The 23,003-nt window shown below is 43.7% G+C and overlaps 1 protein-coding gene across 2 annotated transcripts in view; it reads left to right on the top strand.

Annotated features, from left to right (window-relative positions):
- Wwox (WW domain containing oxidoreductase) overlaps nucleotides 1–23,003 on the top strand; it is an 858,036-nt gene that overhangs the window by 269,818 nt on the left and 565,215 nt on the right. The window contains exon 9 of one of the 2 annotated variants that reach the window (XM_057754220.1): nucleotides 11,105–11,169. The exons of the other annotated variant lie outside the window; for it this stretch is intronic. Coding sequence (XP_057610203.1) covers nucleotides 11,105–11,155 — 51 coding nt within the window. The 3' untranslated portion in view covers nucleotides 11,156–11,169. Of the gene's footprint in view, nucleotides 1–11,104; nucleotides 11,170–23,003 lie in introns of those variants that run through there. 2 annotated transcript variants of the gene reach the window in all.

The following is a 23,003-nucleotide window of genomic DNA, read 5'->3' as shown; positions in this document are numbered from 1 at the left end:
TGATTAACTTTGCCTAGACGAGGCAAGACAATCCTTTAAAATTCCTGCTTGAGATGGGATTTAATAAAGCCTAGGCTGGCCTTGAACTTCTGATCCTCCTGCTTCAACCTCCTAAGTACTGATAATACAGGCAAGCATCATCATGCCAGGTTTATACAGTACTGACGGTAGAACCCAGGACTTGAGGCATGACAGGCAAGCACTCTGCCAACTGGGCTACACCCCCCCCCCGTTCTATTTTGTGCATTTCATTGACCTCTTTTATTTGTTCTCTTTTTAAAAAATTTGTTAAGCTTTATTATATGTATGAAAAAAAACCACTGAAATTAACCAGACCCAGAGTTAAAGTAGGCACTCAGAATGGAAATGGATTTTAACCTTTTACTATCAAATATATTTTTATACACTCCTCCTGCAGGAATTTTTTTAGTGTTTATTTATTTTGTTTTTCCGAGACAAAAGTCTCACTGTGTGGTCCTGACTGGCATGTGTTGGGGACTGTGGATCCCCAGACCCTAAATTTTCTGTGACCCCCTACCTGCCGGAGTAAACAACTTGTTTTGCAGCTGTTGTGAGCATGAGACCCTCAGGAGTTCCTGATGGCAGAGGAGTGGTTTCTGGTGGGTTTGCAGCTGAGAGGGTGTGGCTATTAGTCAAGGAGACCCTATATAAGCTGCCCTGGAAGACAATAAAGGGAGCATTCTTGGGGGCATTGTTGACGTTACCTTCCTCTCCCCCCCCCCCCCCCCGTGTGTGTGTGTTTCAATCTCCAGCTCCTTGCCCGACTGGTGAACCATTCCGTAGCACGTGGTGTGTAGAGTAGGCATTGCGTTACAGGCATGGAGTTCACTTTGTAGACCAGGCTGGCCTTGAACTTCCCAGAAATCTGCCCGCCTCTGCCTCCCTAGTGCTGGAATTATAGATGCACACAGATACACCCACACATTTATTTTTTGAGATATAAGGTCCCATGTAGCCCTGGCAGGCTTCAAGTTGCCTAAGGAAGACCTTGCATTCCTGATCCTCCCGCCTCACCCCCAGCATGCTGGGGTTAAGAGTCTCAGGTCAGTTTCAACTTTTGGGGGCTACCGGCTTGGCTCCCACTGACAACACAGCTCAGCTTTGAGGAGAAATTGTTCCCTTTTGTTCAAAATGGAAATGAGTTTGTGAGGCTACCAGTGCTATAGGGTTTCTTCCTTCCTTCCTTCCTTCCTTCCTTCCTTCCTTCCTTCCTTCCTTCCTTCCTTCCTTCCTTCCTTCCTTCCTTCCTTCCTTCCTCCCTCCCTCCCTCCCTCCCTCCCTCCCTCCCTCCCTCCCTCCCTCCCTCCCTTCCTTTTTTTTCCACTTTGCATTACAGCATTTCAAGTCTAACTCAGGCTTTGTTCCTGAGTGGGCACCCGAGAGGAGAAAAGCAACCATCTGCCCTTAATGTGTGTGACAAATTACTTAATGAACATTTAATCAGGATTTGAAGCCACCAGCTTTATCTTGCTCTTTCTTTCTCCCGTAGGCCCACTGGCAGTTTGGTAGTGCCGCCTCTCTTGGCCTCGTGCTGGCCCTCCCTCGCTTCTCTATTCAAGCAAGGGCTGCCTTTGATCCTCCCCCTTCCAGTTCCCTTTTCTCCAATTTCATACTTCTTTCCAGTCATTTTTGGCCTCAGTGCAGTTTAGATGCTGGAGGCCAGCATGATTAAACACACGCCCAGAGTTTGTGTTGCCCCATGATTTTCCGGAACGTTCCTTCCATGGACAGTGATTTCTGTATAACTTGCTGGACCCCTTGATTTTTAACCCCCCGTGATGTGATGTTTTCCTAACACAAATAAAGGAGACGCAAACCTGAGTCCCAATTTGTTTTCAGAATAACTTTGTCTGCCCCTTCTGCTGCAGTAAGAAAGGAATGTTTTATAAGAGCAGCTAAGGGCTTACCACTTCTGGTCTCATCTAATGGGAGTTTAGAGTTTTCTCTATATACGTAGTCTCCAGTCTTGAAGTAAAGTATCGCAGTGAACTGAGTAGTGAGTCTGCTACAGTATGCAGAACTATGTAGACACAGCATGCAGCAGCACAAGGGGATAGAGAGTGGTAGAAAGTGTGGGCACTACAAAAGGACCAGTGTCTTCCAGCAGGGCAGCCCTCCGCACGCCAACCACAGTCCCACAACCTTCTCCATTTCTGAACTTTTTGTTGGAAGTGTGTTGCTATGCCCAACCGTGGTCTAGGAGAGAGCATTTCACAGAGGCATGAGTGCTGGAGTTGGAGTGGTTATCTTGCAGCCTGGAGTGGTGTTGAGTGTGTTTTGGTTGTCCCGGTTACTGTCCTCCTGTGGCAGGGGTGCTCCTCGACCCTGACACAGAGCTCCTTGTCTGAAGCATAGCACTTGTTGCTAATGGCTCCATGCCTTCCTCTCCTGCTGATGATGTCCTTCCTGTCTTCTGCTCGTGCCACTTCCTGGACAGTCAGGGGTGTCCTGTGTACCCAGTTCCTTCATGTGTGTGTTTATACGTTCTGCTTTGGGCTGGGAGAGAAGATTTGGTCCTTCAGTAAGAAACCTTGTGAAGAAGATGGGAGGATGCAGCATCATTTGAACCAAAGTCTATGACTCACATTGCTTTAGTAGAGAGGTTAATGGAAGGCCTGCTTTCTTTTTATAAAATAAATAAATAGAAATAAAAAAAATAAAATAAAAAACTCATGTTGCTGACATCGAATAGGAATTTCAAAAATTGGCCAGAAACTTAACTTCTTTTAGTAAAAGTAAGTTTTGCCAATCACTCCCAAGCCTGTGAGGACTATCAATCACTCTACTTCCTGAGGCTCTGTGCCCTCTCCAGGTCCAGTTGTTTCTGTTCTGGGCTACTGTGCTCTTTGAACAAAAGATGAAGGAAAGAGGAAGAATGTTTTTTCATCTTTACTTTTTTTTGGAAAAGACAGGGTGATTTTGAATGTTAAAGTTTTCTTTTATTGCCTACACCAACCCATTACCTTGCCTAATAAATATCTTATTTAGTCATCTTCAGAACCCTCTAGAAATAGCAAGCAATTTCTCCCCAGCGGAAGCTTTCTGATCCTTTGTGCATCATTTCGAGGATGAGTACCACGATCAACATTCGCTTCTTGAGTTTCCTGGGATGGCTCTCTTTAATCATTTACATTTCGAGAAAAAAAATGAGAGAGAGAGAGAGAGAGAGAGAGAGAGAGAGAGAGAGAGAGAGAGAGAAAGTGAAATATTCTTTAAGAAGTCCAAGTTATCCCCAAGAATATATGGTGTTTGTTCAGCTGGGGAATCTTATTTATTTGAAGAACAGAGAGAAACCTCCTCTGACTGATCAGAAAAAGAGAAGAATAAACAGTGTCCAAGTAACCTGAGCCACAAAGTTCCTTGTTTCAGAGAAAAGTTATAAAAAGTATATTTGCTAGATCCAAAAAAAATACCGTACATCAACTGCTGAGGCCTGCATAATGTTTTCTTAGTATTCTCAGTCTTTAAAAGGGGAAAAAAAAACCCATAAAACCTGGGAACTCAAAAATTTTTTGATATTTTAATATTCTTAGGCAGGTGAACACAGAAAGTCTATTTTTTCCTCTTTTGAGTTCAACATTGCTGTTTGGCTTCTGTGTGGGCTGTGTATCACTGATCCCTCTGTCGGGTCTCTACAGCCATAGAAGACTGACCTAATGAAATTAGTGTGGTTGAAGTCTCAGCGTTAGCCTGAGCAGGTTTCCTATAAGGAAGGGTTTGAGAAGATGTTCAGAAGAAAATAACAAGAGCAGCCTTCGGGGGGATTAAGTTCTCCAGCACACACCAGGGCGGAGAACAGTGTTCCTTTCCGTGCTTCTGGTCCAAGTCTCAGGAAGAAGCTGGCCAGTTTCCGCTGCTTGAAAAGGATACAGCCTTCCTCCTGGGCACCCTAACTCTGAAACACTGGTGCATTTTGCCTGCGTGTGTCTCATCTTTCCTCCCATCGCCAGGGCAGGAAGAGGTTCCCTTGGGTTCATCTTTGGCCCCGGGGTGATGGTTGACCTTTTAGATCAGAAGCCAAAACGAAAATCTTGGAAACTGAACTCTTCTCTTCCGACTCCCTTTGGCCACTGCTGTTTTCCCATGTGTAGTTGCAATAGTAGAGGCTCCTCCCTCAGAGTCCTGCCTGGCTAAGTAGTTCTGGATGACAATGCAAACACCTTACGTTTACTGGGACTGGCTTTGTACTAAGCATCTTCCATGAATTAACCTATGTACTTCCTGACCCCAACGCAGATGGGAGTGGGTGGCACGTGCTTTCCTCAGTGTGGTTGAAGTTGGGAGTCAGTGTGATGGAACAGAAGGTTATGCATGGATCTTGAGCCTGAATGAGTCCCAGCAGCCCCTTCCCAGGAGGTCCTCTGTGCTAGAAAGCAGAGAAGACAAGCCAGCCTATCTGGAGGTGGTTGGAAGTAAAGGCGAAACTCAAACCTGTGGCACCCGGTGCAACCTGGAAATGGTTCATTTGCTGCAGAGCCTGCCAGCCACGATGGCCTTTCCCAATTGTCAAGGTTATAGAGAACAGCTGTTGTCAAGGAGACTTCCTATTACATGAGAGAGCAGAAGCTCTGCAGGTGCCAAGCACCCTCCAGTCCCTAATTGCAAGGAAACCCTAGGAGGAATGGCCACAAGACTTCCATTTGATAATGAAGTTTCAACGGGGTGTGCTTTCGGAGCTCTTGGCCCTCTGCCCATTTACATGTCGGTTTTTAGTGCATTAACTTTGTATTTTTAGGACTTCTAGCATCTTACCTCTTCTGCTTTCTGTTGGCTTTATATAATCTGGTGCTTTCTGTTGTATAGCTCTGGCTCTCCTGGAACTTGGTTTGTAAAACAGGATGGCCTTAAACTAACAGAGATGTACCTGCCTCTGCCTCCAGAGTGCTGGGTTCAGAGACATGAGCCTGGCCTAGAATCTCTTAATGCAGACCAAAAGTCGCTTTATCCTGATGTGTATTCTTGGACATTTGTCTGTCTTAGCCTCACTCAGCAAAAGAGAGTATACAACACAGAGTTTGCTGGAAAAACTAGAGGCTAAGAGAACCGTTTCTGTCTTCAGAATTTTAGAAAGCTTTTTAAAAGTATGTTTTATTAATGACTCACAAAAGCAACATCTGATTGGCATTTGTTATTGGCTTGAGACAGGGTCTCAAGGAAAGCCTGGACTGGTCTTCTTATCTAGCCCAAGCGGGCTTCAGCAAGCAGCTGATTCTTTTTCTTTAGCGTGTGTCTGCGCACATATGTGTAGGTACAAGCACGTGCAGTGTGTATGTGGAGGCCAGAGGCCGACCTCAAAGGTTATTCTCAGTAATGCTGTCAACCTTGGAGACAAGGTCTGTCATTGACCTGTGCGTCCCAGGCATCCTCCTGTCTCTACATCCTCAGTCCTGGGATAACAAGCAGTTGCCATCATGCCAAGCTTTCTAAATCGGAGTCTTCACACTTGTGTCTCAAACGGTTTCTCCAACCGAGCCATCCTTCCCCTTCATGCCCCTTAGCATGTATGCCAGAGGCCGGCTGGCCAGTAACCTCATATTATATTTTAGTACATATTATAATTTAGTCAGATCAATAAAATAATTCTTTTCTTTCTTTCCTTCCTGTCTTCCTTCTTTCTTTGCATCCTGTTTTTCTGTCATTCCTTTTCCTTTGTGTTCCCTAACATCTTTCCCAGTGAGCTGTTTTCTGCCTTAGACATATCTTGGTGGGAATTTGATTTCTTATTTAGTTCATTTATTAAGATGGTTTGTGAAGGTGGCCAACACTGTCAATAGCCATGCTATGGGTGCGTATGGACAGGCAGTACTAGATGAGTATATTGGTTTATTTAACTTATACTCTGCTGCTTAGCATGTGAGCTGGCCATCTGTTTTGGGTAAAGAAGCTGAAGCCAGCCAATTCAGCACTGCCATTAAAAAAAATTCTGTGTGTGTATATGTGGGACTTCAATGTGGGGGTGCGTGTGTCACAGCAGGTGTGTGGAGGTCAGACAACAGTCCTCCCTTTCCACCTGGTCTCTCGTTGTTTACCGTTGCTTATGTCAGATTAGCTGGACCACGCACTTGCAAGGCATCTCCTGTTCCTGCCTCCCTTCCTGCAGCAGGAGCTCTGGGGCTACAGGCATGTGTTACCATGTCCAGCTTCCCGTGACATCCACACTCAGGCCCTCATGTTTGCAGGTCAAACCCTTTAAAATCCACTGAGCCATCTCTCTAGTCCAGCCCTGCTACTTTGATCCTGCACAATTGTGGGTTTTTAAACTGCGTATTTAATGAATAAAATCTCTCATCCGCACTGAATCCATACCAGTCAACTCTTTGGTCTTTCTTGATTCCTGGTAGGTTTCATTAGGTTAATTGAATACTTTAATCTGGTTTTTGAGCAACACATAGAGTTAAGCCCTTTTTAATTCAAACCCTCTTAGCACCCAAACTGACTTTTCATAACTTTTTCTATGGAGAGTTCTCCTCCATGTCCAGATAGCTTTCAGGAGTGCCCATCTGCATTTCCCCACGTGGATTTGCTACCAGAAAATTTCTATGATGGGTATTTTAACTTGGAACATGTATTGCAAAGTTGACAACGGACCCCTGCTGGCTTCTTAGCTGATACCCAGGAAATAGCCAGCGAGTCCATTGCTCTGTTTCTCGCCTGTCCAGGCTTGGTCTATGAGTGCTTTGCTGAAGGAACTCTCTCTCGGGCTTCCAACACCCTGGCTGACGCTGCTTAGCAGCTGCTGAGCAAGTGCCCTGTGTTCCTCAGAAAAGGGTATTTTTAAACGTTTTATTTTCTGTATTGGAACCAGTAAATGTGAACTATTTGTACTTGTCTGTTTCTGAAGCAAATATTTAGTGAAAAACATACTTATGCCTACTGGCCTCTGCTGGTCTATTGTTGTGTGTTTGTTTTGGCATTTTGAGGTAGGTTCTTGCTAGGCAGTCCTGGCTGGCTTTGAACTTAGTCTATAACCAAGGCTAGCTTTGAGTCATGGTGAGCCTTCTGGTTCAGATTACATCATATAATAATCAGAATTATGGGGGGTATATCATAATACCACAACTGAATTTTGTTGTTGTTTGTTATTGTTATTCTTCTGCTTGGTTTCATTTTATTTTTTAATGCTGATTCTTACCTAAGTGTCAACACAACCTATTACTTTCAGGGCTCACTATATCACCTTGGGTTCTTTGAAGGTCACCATTGTCCCATATTATCTCATCTGCTATTGTCTGATAAACCCTTACCAAGTGCCCCTCCTGTGTGAGGTGCTGTAAGCTTTAGCAAGGACAGAAATGAGTCCGGTGTTATCCTTACCCTGTGTGCTTAGGGGACATAGTGATAAAAATGGTCAAATGAGGTGTTGTGAATACCAACCAACCGGGACATGGGGCTTCTTGGTGTAGACACAAGTGATGTCAGATGAAGTTGCACAGTAGAGACAGCATCTTTATTGATGCTTGGAGGTTATGTGGGAGGGAAAGGTGGACAGAAAAGGAAAATTTGGGAATAGTGTGCACCAGAGGATGGTGGAGCCCTGGATCAGGGACCAAGTTAAGGGGGCTGAAAACTTGGTTATTACAAGTCTGCCAAACCTCATCAAATCACAGTGTAAAAACTTATAATTAGCAAAATTTCAAACTTTCGCTCATGACAGACTTAACATTTATAATGAAGGGTGAGTTTGTAAAGATTCCCACCCCATGGAAGTTGTCTTAGCTGTGACAGAATACTTGATGTAGCAACGTAAGAGTTTATCTGGGCTTGTGGTTTGAGGAGACAGCGTATCGTGACGGGAAAGCGGCAGGAGCATGAGGCAGCTGGTCACATTGCTTCTTCAGTCAAAAAACAGAGAGAAAGGAATGCTGGCTCTCAGCTCGCTGTCTCCTTCTTATGAAATGCCAGATCCCAGCCATGGAATGGTGCCACCCACATTTCAGGGCGTCTTCCCAAATTAGTTAACCTCAACCTAAAAAAATAATCTCCTCACAGATATGCCCAGAGGTTGGTCTCCTGGTGATTCTAAATTGAGAGCACCAACCATCATAGGTGTAGGTAACAGACACCAACAAGGACTTTGTGAAGGCTGATGGCAGTGAGGACAGTGGGGATGATGGCAGGGAGGACAGTAGGGATGACGGCAGTGGGGACGGTGGGGATGAGGACAATGAGGATGCTGGGGATGATGGTAGTGAGGACAGTAGGACTGCTGGTTTTTAAGGTAGCCACATTTTATTTAGCACCTGCTACATGCTAGTAATTGGGGCATTTCTTACTTTGATTCTTTGAAGATAATATTCTCTGTCATTATTTTCTTTATTTTAAAGATACAGTCTCATTTAGTAGAAGGCCTCCAACTTGAGAGTCCCCTGTCTCAGTCTCCCAAGTGCTGGGACTACTGGTGCACACTCACTCAGCAAATATTCTCCACTACTATCAGGGGAGCTGATAGGCCCTGGAGTGGGATTCCCAGTCTCTTCCTACTGACTGGAGAGCTCCAGTACCAACGAACATATCTTGGCTCTAGTGGGGTCTGTGCTTTTTAGGGATCCTTTTGATGAAAGCAGAAAGTGAGTTGGGAAGAGGAAGACATTTAGAATGGCGACGGTGAGGTAGGCTGCAAGAGTTGAAATGTCCTGAGGATGTACCGAGACAGCATTGAGGGTACAGCAGCAGGAGAAGTAGTGCCCATGACACTGAGCGGGGAACTGTGGAGGGAACAGGGGTTTGTATGTGACATGAATAGAGCATTCAGTGGGCAGGTTCATACATGGGATCTACTCATTTCTGAATGAATTTGCTGATCTATACATGTGTGCATGTGTCCATAAATGACCACGTGAAGGAAAATACATATTTAAGTGCAATTTAGTGCTCAACTAAATATTCTTATGTCTTTTGTTTTTAGGCAGTAGAATTAAATTTCTCTTACCTTAAGGATATCTGATAGAGCCAGTACATGACAATCTTCTAATATAATTTATTGTATTCTCCCTTCGGATATATATGTTGTTAATCTCTACAAATTGTGACTTCAGATCTGACTCTGTAGCCTCTCTGAAACATCTTGATAAATCTCTCTGTTGATGACTCTTAACTAATGATGTAAGACCCCAAGAAGAGGATCTGGGGAAGATACATGTGTTCCTTTTGCAATATGTATACCATTATTGTGGCCATTCATTATTTAAATAACTGTGGCCTTTTAGTGAATCCCAACGTTAACAAACCATGTTAACATGATTTCAAATATGTAATGAAATTTGCGATGCCATCTGATGACGGAGCTATCAAATTAGCAGTCCTGGCGTTGACGGATCGCCCCTGGGAAGATTAGCTTGCACTGTTTGGAGAAAAAAGATGTATGTTCCCCATGGGCCGTCACCATTGCTGCAGGCGCTCTGGTAGGTGATACTACCAGAGGGATAGCTTGTTTGATGTTGAAATGTCACACAGTTTGTGCCCGTCCTACAATATTAATCTCCAACATCATCAAGAGACTTGATGTATGTTCTACCTGCCTGTAATGTTCTCTGTGAGTGTCTGTGTGTGCACACACTTGCCTGTACCATTTGCTTGGTATTGTTTTTTAACATTATCCTCATTAATGGACGCCATGGGCTTTTCTTACATCTCCTATCTAGCTCTCAAGACAGGATTATCCACTGGCAGCAAAAGCTCCACAGCAGACATGCCACAGCAAGGGTTTCCTCTTAGTTCAGATTGTCGTTTGAACTCTTTCAGAGGAATGGCTTCTGGCAAGTTTGGGTAGAGCATTACCAAGTGTCAGTTTGTGATCTGTACATATGTCCTCCTAAGCAAAGGTGAATTATACCAAAGTTAGTGTTTGAAAGTGTAGAATCTTTTTTCACTTTTTAAATTATTTACTCATTTATTGTATATTTTTATTTGTGTTTGTGTGTTTGCTTGTATGTATTTGGCTGTGTGTGCAGCCCCACAGAGGCCAGAAAGGAGCTTTGGGCCTCCTTGGAGCTGGGGACAGAGGTGGTTGTAAGGCGCCTGATGTGGGACTGGGATCTGAACTCTGGTTTATAGTCTCAACAGTCACTTTAAGAAAGTATCTGCTTTGAAAGCGTTTATGGGGACCCCAACAGCATGCATGGTTTTCCATGCTGGGGTTCCTATCTCCTTATCTCTAATAGGAGAATCCAAGGAGGTAAAGGTTCTACACAGGCATGACCCAAGGCCTGTGTTTGGGCTTTTCCTCTTCCCTGCTAACTCCTGCTCATCGGGATTCATTTCTCTGGTACACACAGAGACTAGTCTTAAGCCTTTCATTTACTCTCTTCTCCCACATTTAAAGCACAAGCAGTCCTTTAAACTTACTGTGTAATGTATGAAAAATAATTAATAAATTTTAGCATTCATGCAATGAAAATAATCTGACCTTGAAATATATGTGTCTGTGTATCTTTGTAGATGTGCACATGCATAAGAACATACATGTATATGTGTACTTATATATCATATATACATATATATGTGTGTGTGTTTATATATAAACTCTCTTTGGATGCCTTAACTATTTACATTTAGAAGTACTTTCATCCTACCTCTTAATTCCAGTAAGGATTAAAAAAAGACTTTAATTTATTTTATGTATGTAGTAATTTTTCTGCATGTATATATGTGTACTGTGTGCATGCCCGGTGCCTGCAGAGGCCAGAAGAGGTCTTTGTATCCCTGGAACTATAGTTTATGGACCATTGTGAGCCACCATGTGGGTACTGGAACCTGAGCAAGGGTTCTCTGGAAGAGCAGCAAATGTTCTTAACTGCTGAACTGTCTCTCCTGACCCCCAGTAAAGGTTATTTGTTGGTCATGGCAGAATCTCCAGCACTAGCAGGGACCAGTACTAAAGTTATTCATGTTTGTGCCACTCTTAGAGGTGAATGGTTGGGCTCAGAACTTCATGGGTAAATTTCAGTCATATAAGATGTGTTTACCCTGCAGCCATACTTTTATTGTCATGCATAGTTGAGGAAATAGATGAAAGCCAAAGAAGAAAGTTACGAGATAGAAAAGTGCCTCGCCAGCCATGTCTTTTTCTATAAATCAAAACCAGTTTCCTTTACAGGAAAGTCCTCACTTGATACCCTGGCCTCCTCTGCTTTGAACTAAGTGTGGTCATTGCTTTAAGCGGCTCTGCTGGTAAGTCAGTATGTAGGACTTCATCCTTTTGTGAGGTACAGGGGTTAAACAGAGGGGCACTAGAGGAAGCAGATGTGAAGCTAATCATAAAGCCAGGCTGTGGGCTTCTTGGGAAGCTTACCCCACAGCAGGCTGCTTCCCTAGTGTCCACAAAGGCAAATCTGCCCTGCAGTTCATTCTGTGGGCGCTGGGGTATTTTGCTGATAGTCTTAAAACTGGGACAGTTATTATTATTATTATTATTATTATTATTATTATTATTGCTATAGACTATTCCAGCATAACCTTTTATACGTATTATAAAGTATAGGATCTTCAGCAAGAATTAAGAACTCAATCCATCATTGCCCTGAAATCTCCTTATCTGTGTGGCTTTGTTCTTTGCTGTCACTTGGCATGTTCATTATGACTCTTTTTTAAGGAGTTTTATTTTTAAAATTATTTTTCATGCAGCAGGTGGAGATGAGGATGGAGTATTTGCAACACAGAAGAATTGGAAATATACTACTCAGTAACTTTGGGAAGTAAGAACCACTTGTGAATTCTGGTGGTAGCTTTTGAGATCTGTTGTTTTGAATGAGCTGATTAAGGCTAAAGGGAAAGAATCACGAGGAATCTCTATGCTTCTTAGTGGGTCCTGGGTCAGCAGCTTGTGACCGTGAATATTAATGTACATGGTCACATATATCCATCTTATTTATCCCATGCTAAGATCGGCCTTCCATGTTGGGTAGCGTGGACATCCCTGGAGTATAGTGATTCATCAAGTCCAAGTGACTTCCCATAAAACTGAATTGAAATCTGCAAGCATGGTTTAAAATGGTTTGGTCTGTGCTGTTCTCAGTATCCTTTGCATCGTTTTCAGAGGTACATGGACCATAAGAGATGGAGAAACATTTGTTCAGTTGGAGACCATGGACCAAGAATTGTTTCTACATAAGTCATTTCATTTGCTTTCCACAGAAGTTAGGTTCCGAATTATTATACCCAGTTTACAAGTCAGGAAATCCAGGCCCTGAGTGACCTGCCTTGGTCACGCAGTTGTTAGATGATGGAGGAGATCATCAGATTCAAATATCTATACCTTGATGCTGTTCCTCACTGCCTGCCTTAGCACGGCTTCCTCGTGTAGGCCAGGGCTCCTCCCAATCCATCTCTGAATCTAGGCGCTGCATGCGCCATGCAGCTAGCCTTGCCAGCAGTGTGCTGTTCCAGCTGAAGAAACTGGCTTATACCTCTGGTATTTGGGACTCTCTGTGGCCAGGAGTAAGTAAGGAGATGTCTTGCAAGAGCGAGTCCCATCTTACCTGTGGTTATCAGGCCATTTCTGACCATCCCAAAAGCCTCTTTAGTTCCTTTCAACCTAAGGTAAGAGCCCATTCTCCATGGCACTCATTTCTCTCCCTCTCCTCTGCCCCTCAAAAGACTTGTGTTTCAAGTGCATCAATCACTCTTACCCAGACTGGGAACATAGCAGAAACAGACAGAGATCTGTCCTTCCTTCAGATGCCTGCCGTTTATAGGAGAAGAAGCAGGTGTGGCCTATGGCAGATGTGTCCTGTCACCTGCTGTGTCTGTGCAAAATGAAGCGAATATTGCCTGTGACCACTTGTCCAATGTGTGGCGCAATAAAAATATTTCATACCAATCTGGTGCGGTAGCAAGGTGGCGTGCACCTTGAGCCATTCTGCTGACCATAAATAGAACATGGCTGCTTTGAGTTCGGCTTTAAATCGTGGTGTAACAAGAGGAACCTCATCGTTCTCACAAGAAATTTGTAAGTGTTTTCTTTGGAGGGCAAGGTTTGAGAAGTGCGGTCTGCAGACAGCAACAGGGGCATGAGCGTTGATCACCCCTCCCGACGTCCCGTCTCAGTGGTCGTCCACACTGATCTCCAGGTTTGTGCTCTCCAGGTGGCTCTCCAGCTAGATGGTGGTGGTGCAGCTATACATAAAGCTAATGAATTCCATGTTCGGTGCTTTTTTAAACCCAAGTAAAATGACACCCTTCACTCTCCATGAATGCTAAGTTTGTTAATTCAGAAATGCTTACACATTAGAATTCTAATTCTTTGTTTATATGCCGAATCCTCGCTCCTCCAGTGCCTTGTTTCTGACCTGGATTTTCCAAGGAGTCCCTGTCAAGTCTCCATGCTCCCATGGTCTTTACCCCAAATGAAAAGCAAGTTGATAATGTCAGAAAGAGTGTCAGAGAGAGAGAGAGAGAGAGAGAGAGAGAGAGAAGGGAGAGGGAGAGAAGAGAGAGAGAAAGAGCAAGGAGAGAAAAGTAAAAGTAAAATTGAAGAGTTAGAGACCACATATAAGAAACAAATCGAGAGAAGTCAGTGGTATGTAGGCAGGCTCATTTAATGCAAGAAAAAATAAAGACAAACCAAACAGGTCCCCTTGCAAGAATGCACACACAGGTCTATGTAACCTAGAGAGATGGGCAAAGCAGCCAGGGGCAGCAGTTATTTCAGCACAGCACTGTTTTCTAAAACCTCAGCCATTCCCGGAGCAAAACCTCTTCACAGGTCATTCTGAATTCGTTCCATGTGCCCATGTGAAAGCACCCTAGGAGTGGATGGGGCATGCCCTGTGAATTATACCTTATTTATTATCGCAGGGGCCCTCCCTTTTTTTTCCGTCAAGCTTTGGAATTATGGGCCAGGGCAGTTTTTAATACTCTATTTATTTTAGGGGAGGAAAATGTTTTTCTTGCTCCGTAACATTCATGCAGTACCAACTGCTGGCAGCTTCCCCGGCATTTAAGGAAATATTGTTGTAAGGCTTTTATGTTCCATACTTCAATCAGCCGGAGCCAGCAGTATCCCCACAGAAGGACCCTCAGCAGACCATTTGCAGCATTTTGCTACAATTAAACTCCTCTGGTTTTAGCCCTCAGGCAATTTAGTACCTTTTTACATATGCACATTATGAACTTTTGACCAGGGTCTAGCAGTCATATATTAGAGCTCTGCTCTTGGAAGCAGGCTTAACAAGTTCCTCTGAGTATTGGGCTTGGAGTCAGTTGTGGAAAAGGTAATTGAAGCAGCTTGTTGCGAGGCCATTCAGAATCTCAGCGATGATCCTAAATATCGCCCTCTCTCTTCTCTCGCTCACGCCTCTCCCCCTCCAACCCTTCCTTGTTTCCTCTGGAAGCTGGTAGCAAGAGCTTTCAAAGTCTGTGATTGATCTTTTATTCAGTAGCTAACGAGGGCTGTGATTCTATTAGCGTGCTACAAGGCAGGAGAACAGTGATTTAATGAAGTGTCTAGCGAGCCGGCCATAGATTTATCCTGTTGTCGCTAATTTGCGGTGTGGTGGCGAGCATAAAGGAAACGGTGCTCGCGCTGCTATTTAGGCAGGTATTTCCTTAGTAAATTGTTGTAAGGTCAGGTACAGTTATCTGAGCCAAAGCAATGCCTCCCCTCTTCAGTGTCTGCAGATGACAGCCGCTGTGCTGAGCGCTCACTGAAGTGGAACTGGGAGATCAGAGGTCCGTCTCCAAGTCGCCCTTAGCGGAGGCAGGAGCAGATGAACTGCCAAGAAGGAGTAATAGAGTCATAATTGGTGATTAGAACGGGAAAGGTGCGATAACATCTTAATACAAGCTGGCGTATGTTATAGTTACTGTCAGTTGTTGTAAACTCACCCTGCCGCCCCGGACTAGTTCTGTTCCCCTTGATTAGCTCTGAGAAAGGAGTCAGCGGGCACTGGGAGAGCCACACTGATGGCATCCTGGCCATCTGGGCTGCTTCCCAGGGTCTTGCCCAACCCCACTGTTTGTCTTATCCCCTCCTAGGACATCACTGTAGTGACCTCTCTCTACCACCCTGGGAAGACTGTGACTTTGTAAGTGTCCTTTGATCCTGTCCCCTTCCAGGCTCTGTGAATTGCTGTGCACCGGCTGGCTCTGAAGCTGGTTGTTTAGCCTGCCTTTGCTAAGGGGAGGGTGTTGCCTGATGTCAGTGCTGCTCCCCGCTGCAATTCAGTCTCATGTCAATGGATTTGCTCTCACTGTGCCGGATAGAAAATGTGGAATGCACAGCACAGAGTGATGAGAACCTTGGTATCCGCGTTCTCCAGAATACGTGTCGGAAGTATCCTCACAGTGTGTCCAACTGTGGCAAGGGCAACTGAAGCAACTCTGGAGAGACACTTCATGAAATGCCATGTGGCTGTGAAGGACCACCATTGAAAAGCAAGTGGTCCAAACCTATGTGGATGTGGCAGGGGTGTTTCCATGAGATATGGCCTAAGTGTTCTTTAATTTCATAGAAGGTTCCAATGTGGTTTAGACAGTCTGAGCAACTCTCATTACTGACAGATACATGACATCATTTGTACTGGCTCCTTGTTGCCTCTCTCGTCCCTGAATTAGACAAGCACATCCAGAGGTTTTCTAAAGGAAAGGCTTGATTTGCCACTTGTATTGGTTTGAGTTGAATAAACCATATCTGGATGCCTGAGGAAGAAAATGAAATAATAGGCATGGATATATTTTACCTACTAGCTGCCCAGTCAGTGATTCTCTTTCCCATTTCCCACACAAAACACCCTGCCCAAAATCCTGACTAGGAACAGTGGTGACAAATGCCTGTAATATCATCGGTGTTTCCCGTGTGCTAGCATCTTATTTAGTCTTCATCTCCTCCTTCAAGAAGCCCCATTTTCTAACTGGTCACACTGAAGTCTAGCAGATATGTCAAAAGCAAATCAGGGTTTGTAGTCAAATCTCTCTATACTTTCTTTTATCCATCCATACAGAAGTGAATGTCTTGCTTGGAGGCCTCACTTCCTGGGGGTTCCCTATCCAATCCGAGAAGCAGACATTGCAACTCTCCTCAGACATTGCAACCCTCCTTTTGGCTGTTTGATGCTTTTGATTCCTCAATAAATACCTGAAAGAGGAGAAGTAGTTATAGTACCATGTCTTGGTCATTTTTCAAAGTGGTTGGAAATCTTACTGACCTACAGATCTTGCAGGGCGATTTTCCACAGTGGCTCCAAGAAAGCATTTACTAAAGAACCATCTGTTTGTGGGGCAGGGAAAATGGCTCAGTGGATGGGAATGCTTCGCAAGTAAAAAGTCTTGAGTTCAAATGCTCAGCTCCTATATGCAAGCCAGGTATAGCCACGCATGTGCTTGTAACTGCAGCAGCTACAGGGAGGAGGAGGCAGGAGGATCTCTGGGCTTGCTGGCTGTAAGCTTAGCTCCATGTTCAGTGAGAGACCATCTCTCAAAGGAATAAGGCGAGAGAGATACATCAGGACACTCAGCATGCTTCTTTGGTCTCTGGAAGTGTATAAGTATACATGCCCCCACATGTGTATATATTGCATATACACGCAAACACCCATAGAGCTATTTATTTTATGACCCCTAAGTTCAATATCCCCCCCCAAAAAAATGACTTCTGTGTACTCAGAATCTCTTAACCTAATATATTTCTTAGGCTATCGCCTATTTTCTGTCTATAAAACCTGTTTGCTTATAGAGACCGCATTCTCACACTCCTTAGAAAGTGAATTACCAAACTTCTTGTTATTTGTTTTATAAATAATGTCTCTCATGAGGGTATCAGCAGTATGAGCAACACACACAGTTTTTAAAGAAAGAATATTCTGCTTCATAGATATCTTTCTGTCAGAAGAAGTAATCTATCAAATGGGAGTGGCTTTTCTTGTTTTTCAGTTAGCAGAGGCCATGATGGCAGACCCAAGAGGTCACACACCATATATGATCCCATTTATTCAGAATATCCAGAGCAGGCCAATCCGCAGAGGCTGACGCAGATCGGGGTGGTTTCCGGAGGCTGTGGGAAAAGGGAGAAAGAAAGAAAGGCCACTAATGGGTTTGAGGTCTTCTCACAAGGCAACAGGGACATTTGGAATCAGGTACAAATGCTGGTTATGCACCTCCAGGAATGTCCTAAATGCCAGAAAATCACATGCAAAATGGTTATTTTTAAGTTTTGTGAATTCGCTGGGTAGCCCGTGAAAGAGCAATGTTTTGACACAGAGGGCACGCGAGACTGCTCATCTTCCTCTTTCCACCTGTGATAAACAGTCCAACTGTTACAGCATGGCCAGGAAATGGCTGGACAGAGGACGATGCCAGACAAGCAGAGCTCAGAGATGGAACCCGGTGCCCACCCCACATGGTGCTGTGCGCAGACACAGCTGCATGCCTGTCTTATCATCTCTTGACCACTCTATTGATTAGTTATGTGTTTGCCTGTGGTATTAATAATGTATACCTTGAAAAATCTATGTGCATTATAGTCTTTGATCTTACATGTGAATTTCAAAGCCAAAGATTCCATTTTCTTCTTCTTTCTGTTTTTTTTTTAATTTTCAAAGACGCAAACTAGAAGTATTTTTAAAACTTCTTTTCCTTTGCCTGATGAACAAATTCTGAATGACTTGTATCCATATTAATAAGCTATCAGTTATGCACCTGTGTGGGATACACATATGCACAGATTCGTATGCATATACATCCGTCCACATATACATACTTAGCTGTGCTGTAAGCATTACATTTATGCACACATACAAGCATATCTTAAGAGAATTATGAAATGCTTGCAGTTCAAGCTTCGTGTATTTCAGGGATGAGGGATATCTGAACACGAGTCTTACCCATCTAGTAGATTAAAACAGAAATTAAAGGCTTTGGACTAAGACAGGATCAAAGGGTCTCTTTTCATTGTTCTTTTATTGTTTATTGACTTCAAAAAGACTTCTTCATTTAAACTGACTTTAATGTCTCTTGAATGCTCTTTTGTAAAAGGACTTTGAAAACTCGGGGATAATGTCTTCATTAAGTGAAAGAAAAATCTTCGGAAAAATATAACGGTAACTTGGCTTTCATTAGGGTAGAAGGAGATAAAGCCTTGCTTAATTAATGCCTGTTCCCCTCTGTTCAGAATTGTCAGGAAAAAAGGAATGAAACTGGTACTTATAAAAGCTTAAGGTAGATCTTCTAGCGCTGGTGCTTCCTGCCCCGGCCCTGGAATTTAGAAGACCATACTTCTTTGTGACTATGGCAGGACTAGAATATTCTAGACACAGCTCTCTTTTGGGATAGCACACGAATGTGAACTCCATGGCACGAGTCACTCTGGCCTCCTTCTTCCTCTTTGGCTTTGTTTCATTCCATGTGTCTCTAACACTTGTTCAGAGTGCTGGGCTTCGAGGTGAGAGTGTCCCCTGTGTGCTTTAATAAGGACAGAACCTTCCACCTCTTTCACAAGGCACCGACGCAGGGTCACCTTACTCAGACCCTGCACTCATTGCCTCGGGAATGTCCCTGGCCTCTAGGTGCCCAGGGACTCCTTGTACCGAAGGGCTTCATTTGTCTGAGGCATTATTTTTTTTATTACATGTATTGTTTCATTCTTTAATGGGAAGGTGCCATAGCCCATGTCTGGAGGTGAGAGGCTAGCTCAGAGCTCAGATGTTTCCTTCCACCACGTGGAAGGGCAAACTCAGGTGCCCTTACCCTCTGAGCCATCTTGCCCTTGTCTGAGGTTTTCTACCTTTTTATTGCTTAGCTTCTATTTTCCAGAGAGCCATTCTGATCCTTTAGTACGGAAACACAGTTCCACACTGCCTCCCTTTTTCTTAAGCTCCGTAGGTGCACAAACACCAGACCCCAAACCTAAGCCTTCCTTCAGAGCGCCCACTAGCTGGTCACGCTGGCACCCCATTCTTCCCCTCCCCTCACGTGACTGAAACAGTGACATTGCAGAGGAAGCACAGGTCAGCAGGGTTTTGAGAGCTGTCTTTTTGCTCCACACAGCCAGTGTAAGGCAGTTCTTCACAAGACCAGCTCAGGGCGCATGGCCAGCCTTCTCCGAAGACACATGGAAGCTGAATGAAATGCTGTGCGCCTGCAGTCTCAGCTCCCCAGAGGGTGGGGCCAGAGGGTTGCTTGCTCATACACATTGGAGAACATCTTCTGTGGCATAGTGAGAACATCATAGTGAGACCCCTAGCTCCAGAGAGGAGAGCACCGGAGATGATAACAGGATTGAGCAGGGGGGAAGGATAGGGATTGGGACTTCAAGCCATCCTAGTTTCTGAGTAAGAAAGAACACTGTGGTAAGTAGAAAAAATAGGAATAAAATTTAAAATAAAGTAGCTGTAAATAGAAATGGTATTTGCTGTATGCTAGCTAGCTCATCATCTGCCTAACATACATTGCTGAGCCATTCTGAGCCTCAGTTCCTCATCTACCAAGTGATGGTGATGCTGTTTACTCCAAGCGTAGAGGTTTCATCCAATGAGAAGAAAGGGTGCAGCAATAATCCGTGTTCTGACTCTCTACTGTGACAGATCTGCTCTGGATTTCCCTCCAGAGGTCACTAAGACTTCTCTTGTCACCTCCCAAGGATATTTAGGATGAAGCTCCCTGCTACCACTTCTTGTCTTTTCGTGGTCCTAACGGGCTTCTCCGTGCTGTGGGGATTGACTTTGCTCTCACACCCGTGCTGTCCTGCTGGCCTCACTCTATTGGGAGTGCTCAAATGCGAGTCAGTCCTAGATATGGGAGGCAGATGCGAATACCGTGCGTGCTGAGTGGCATGGAGTCACAGTCACTGCATCGTGTAAACCCTCAGGGATATATATGCCTCTGCCTGTAAAATCTTTAAGGGCTGCTACCATAAAGACATTTCCTTCTCACAGCATGTTTCACATTTCAGAGGAGGCAAACAAGGAAAATACAAGTCTGGATAATTTATAAAAACTAAGCTTTTGAGCTATTAAATTGTTAGCTGGCGATAGCTCTTGGAGAGGGGCTGAAGGTAGAAAGAAAGTGAGCAAAAAGAGACCAGGTTTTCAATTGAGGTGGCAGGCTCTACAATGCAATGTGATGCACACCATAAATCACCCATTCAGCAGGAAGCTAACTTCCCCTGGAAGCTATCGTGGGGTGAGCACAAGGCCTTTTCATGTATGAGGTTCAGTAAAAAGATCTGGAAAACTGAATCTTAAAAACATAACAGGCTGCCAAGACATGCCTTCCTCTCAGTGAGAAAGAGTTCATGGATTTACTTTATACTGTGGGAGTTCAGGCCTGGTCATGTTTTCCCTAAGACAACTGTTCTTGCAAATGTGCGAACTGTTTTTGAATAAAATAATCTTTTTGTATACCATGAAAGTATGTCACCCTGATTGGTTTAATAAAAAGCTAAAAACAGCCAATAGCTAGGCAGGATTTGGGGGGCAGAGAAGACACTGGGAAGAAGAAGGCAGAGTCGCCAGACAGACACAGAAAAAACAGGAAAGCAGGACAAAATAAAGATAATAAAGCCACAAGGCAGGAAGTAAATTAATAAAAATGGGTTAGTTTAGGTTCTAAGAGCTAGTCAGAAACAAGCCTAAGCTATCGGTTGCACTTTCCTAATGAATAAGAAGTCTCTGTGCGGTTATGTGGGAGCCAGTAGGTGGGACAGAGAAAGACTAGCAATGGTAAACCACACATCAGGTGAGCTGATGCTGGGCGACCCCTAGAGATGCTCCTCTCAGTGTTTGTTTGACACAAACTAATGTGCGTAATCCAGATAAGAAACAGTGATAGGTGGATGATATTCTCAGGAGCTATGCAATGTCCATGTTTTAGGTTGGTATATTACTAAAGGCAGTGTTAGTAATGACTATTACACAAGCTCACACATGAATAGAGATTTACATACTTTCAGAATCTATTATTGCTTCTAGAAGGGTCAAAGTTTTGGATTACCAAGCAGCTCTTTTCCAATAGTGACATGAGAACCCAGGCTCCTTCCATCTTGTTGCTCTGCTTTCTTCAACTCATTGCTGCCACAGCTGTCCTGCTTACCTGTATGAGTTTAGTACAAGAAGCAAGAACATGTAGAGTCATGGGGGAGGGGGACGATTTGGAGGAACAAATAAATGGAGGAGTGGTGCATTTCTTTTTGTCTTAGGAGGCCAGAAGAAATATGGTTTAGCCATGGACCCGGGAAGAAGTGGGCACAGCAACTCTGATTGGCTGATGGATTCTTGTTTGTTTGTAATCTAGACTCTCAATTTTCCTCCCCCCCCCAATATTCATACATTTGACTGTAAAACAGCCCTAGATAATGCACCAGATTCCCTGCCCACCATGACTTCAGCCTTGTCAGTTCTGCTTACTGTCCAGTGTGCTAAGTGATCTTTCCTAGTTTCTTCTGGCATAGCTGGAAAATACGATACTTTCATAGAGTTCCTGGCAAAATAGGATGGCCATGTAGAAAGATGTGGGCAACAAAAGCGTGCTGGGATGTATAAGAACTTCTCTGTCAATTGTTGTTGTGTTTTGTTTTGTTTTTTGTTTGTTTGTGTTTGTTTTTTGAGTTTTTTTGTTTGTTTGTATTTTGTTGTTGTTGGTTTTTTTTTTTCCTTTGGCTTTCCAGGAGGATTGGAAAGATGTGACTGGTAATTTTGCTCTCACTTCCTTCACTTCCTTCCAATTCTGGAAAATAGGTTTAGTCTCTAGCTGCTATCATTTTTCTTATTTCCATGACTTTGCCCAAAAGAGGCAGAAGTCAAGGGAATAAAAGATTAGCCTTCATGTTGTAGAGGTACTGGCCATTCTCAGCCTCCACATCACGGCCCCTCATGTTTCTTTAGCTAAGATCTGCTCTTCCCCTCCTGCCAGTTCATGAACCAATAATAATCATATCAATGCCATATGTAGCAGTATAGGTGCCCTCACCTCATTTTTCTAGTCCAGCATTTGCAAAGAATAATGAAGTTATTCAGCAAGTGATCCAGTGCAATGTTTCTGCAACATTATCAGCTGTAACATGCAAAGCGCTTCATCCATATTTGCGTCCTGTTTCCCAACACATTTTCCCTCTGGTGGATTTGGGTTGAGGTGATCTCAGAACTGTTGATCATGCATGAAACATGAAGTGCTATCTGAAGTGCTTGCCTTTCCTGCTACCCTTGCTCTGCTTTCCTCTGTGACTTTGTACCAAGATACACTGATATTATAGTAATTGCCTAGTGATATTTAAAAATCTTCCATGGGCCATGTTGGTCAGATGAGAAAAAAAAATAGTCCTTGAGCATCCCTTGATCTGAATGAATCTGGAAATTCTATCACTCTCAATCATCACCTACATCTTCAGCAGCAGTGTTATAATAACACTGATGATCATAGTAAGTATTTCCATGTGAAGGAATACTATAAATATCTTCAAAATGCAGATGTATGAATACATGAAAAAAAGTTTTAAGTATTTTAAATGAATCAATCATTTTTTAAATTCATTAAAACTATTCCAGATAACCTGTTTCAGCTTTTGACTCTACACATACATACATCCAATATTATAAATATATTTCAGTTTTTAAAAAATTATTTTGATGATATATATGTGTATATATGTGGGGTGTGGAGGGGGATGTGTGTATGCACACGTGCATATATGCCATCACAGTACACATGCTGTAGCGTATTCATGGAGGTCAGAGAACAATTTTCAGGCATTAGTTCTCACCCTCCACCTTGTGGCAGGGTCTCTCTTGCTGTGCTGTGTACTCTAGGCTGGCCTGTAAGATCTTGGGTGGTTCTTCTGTCTTTGCTTCCCATTTCCCAGTAGGAGTGCTAAGATTACAGATGCACACCACTAAAACGCTTCCTTCCTTCCTTCCTTCCTTCCTTCCTTCCTTCCTTCCTTCCTTCCTTCCTTCCTTCCTTCCTTCCTTCCTTCCTTTCCTTGAGTTCTGGGGATCAAACTCAGACCCTCACATCTCCATGTCAAGGGCTTTGCCCAGTGAGCCATTGCACTGCAG

This window comes from Chionomys nivalis, chromosome 21, assembly GCF_950005125.1.
Source record: "Chionomys nivalis chromosome 21, mChiNiv1.1, whole genome shotgun sequence".
Classification (NCBI taxonomy): Eukaryota; Metazoa; Chordata; class Mammalia; order Rodentia; family Cricetidae; genus Chionomys; species Chionomys nivalis.
The sequence above is the reverse complement of the archived record's forward strand: the minus strand, read 5'-3'. Positions and strand labels throughout refer to the sequence as shown.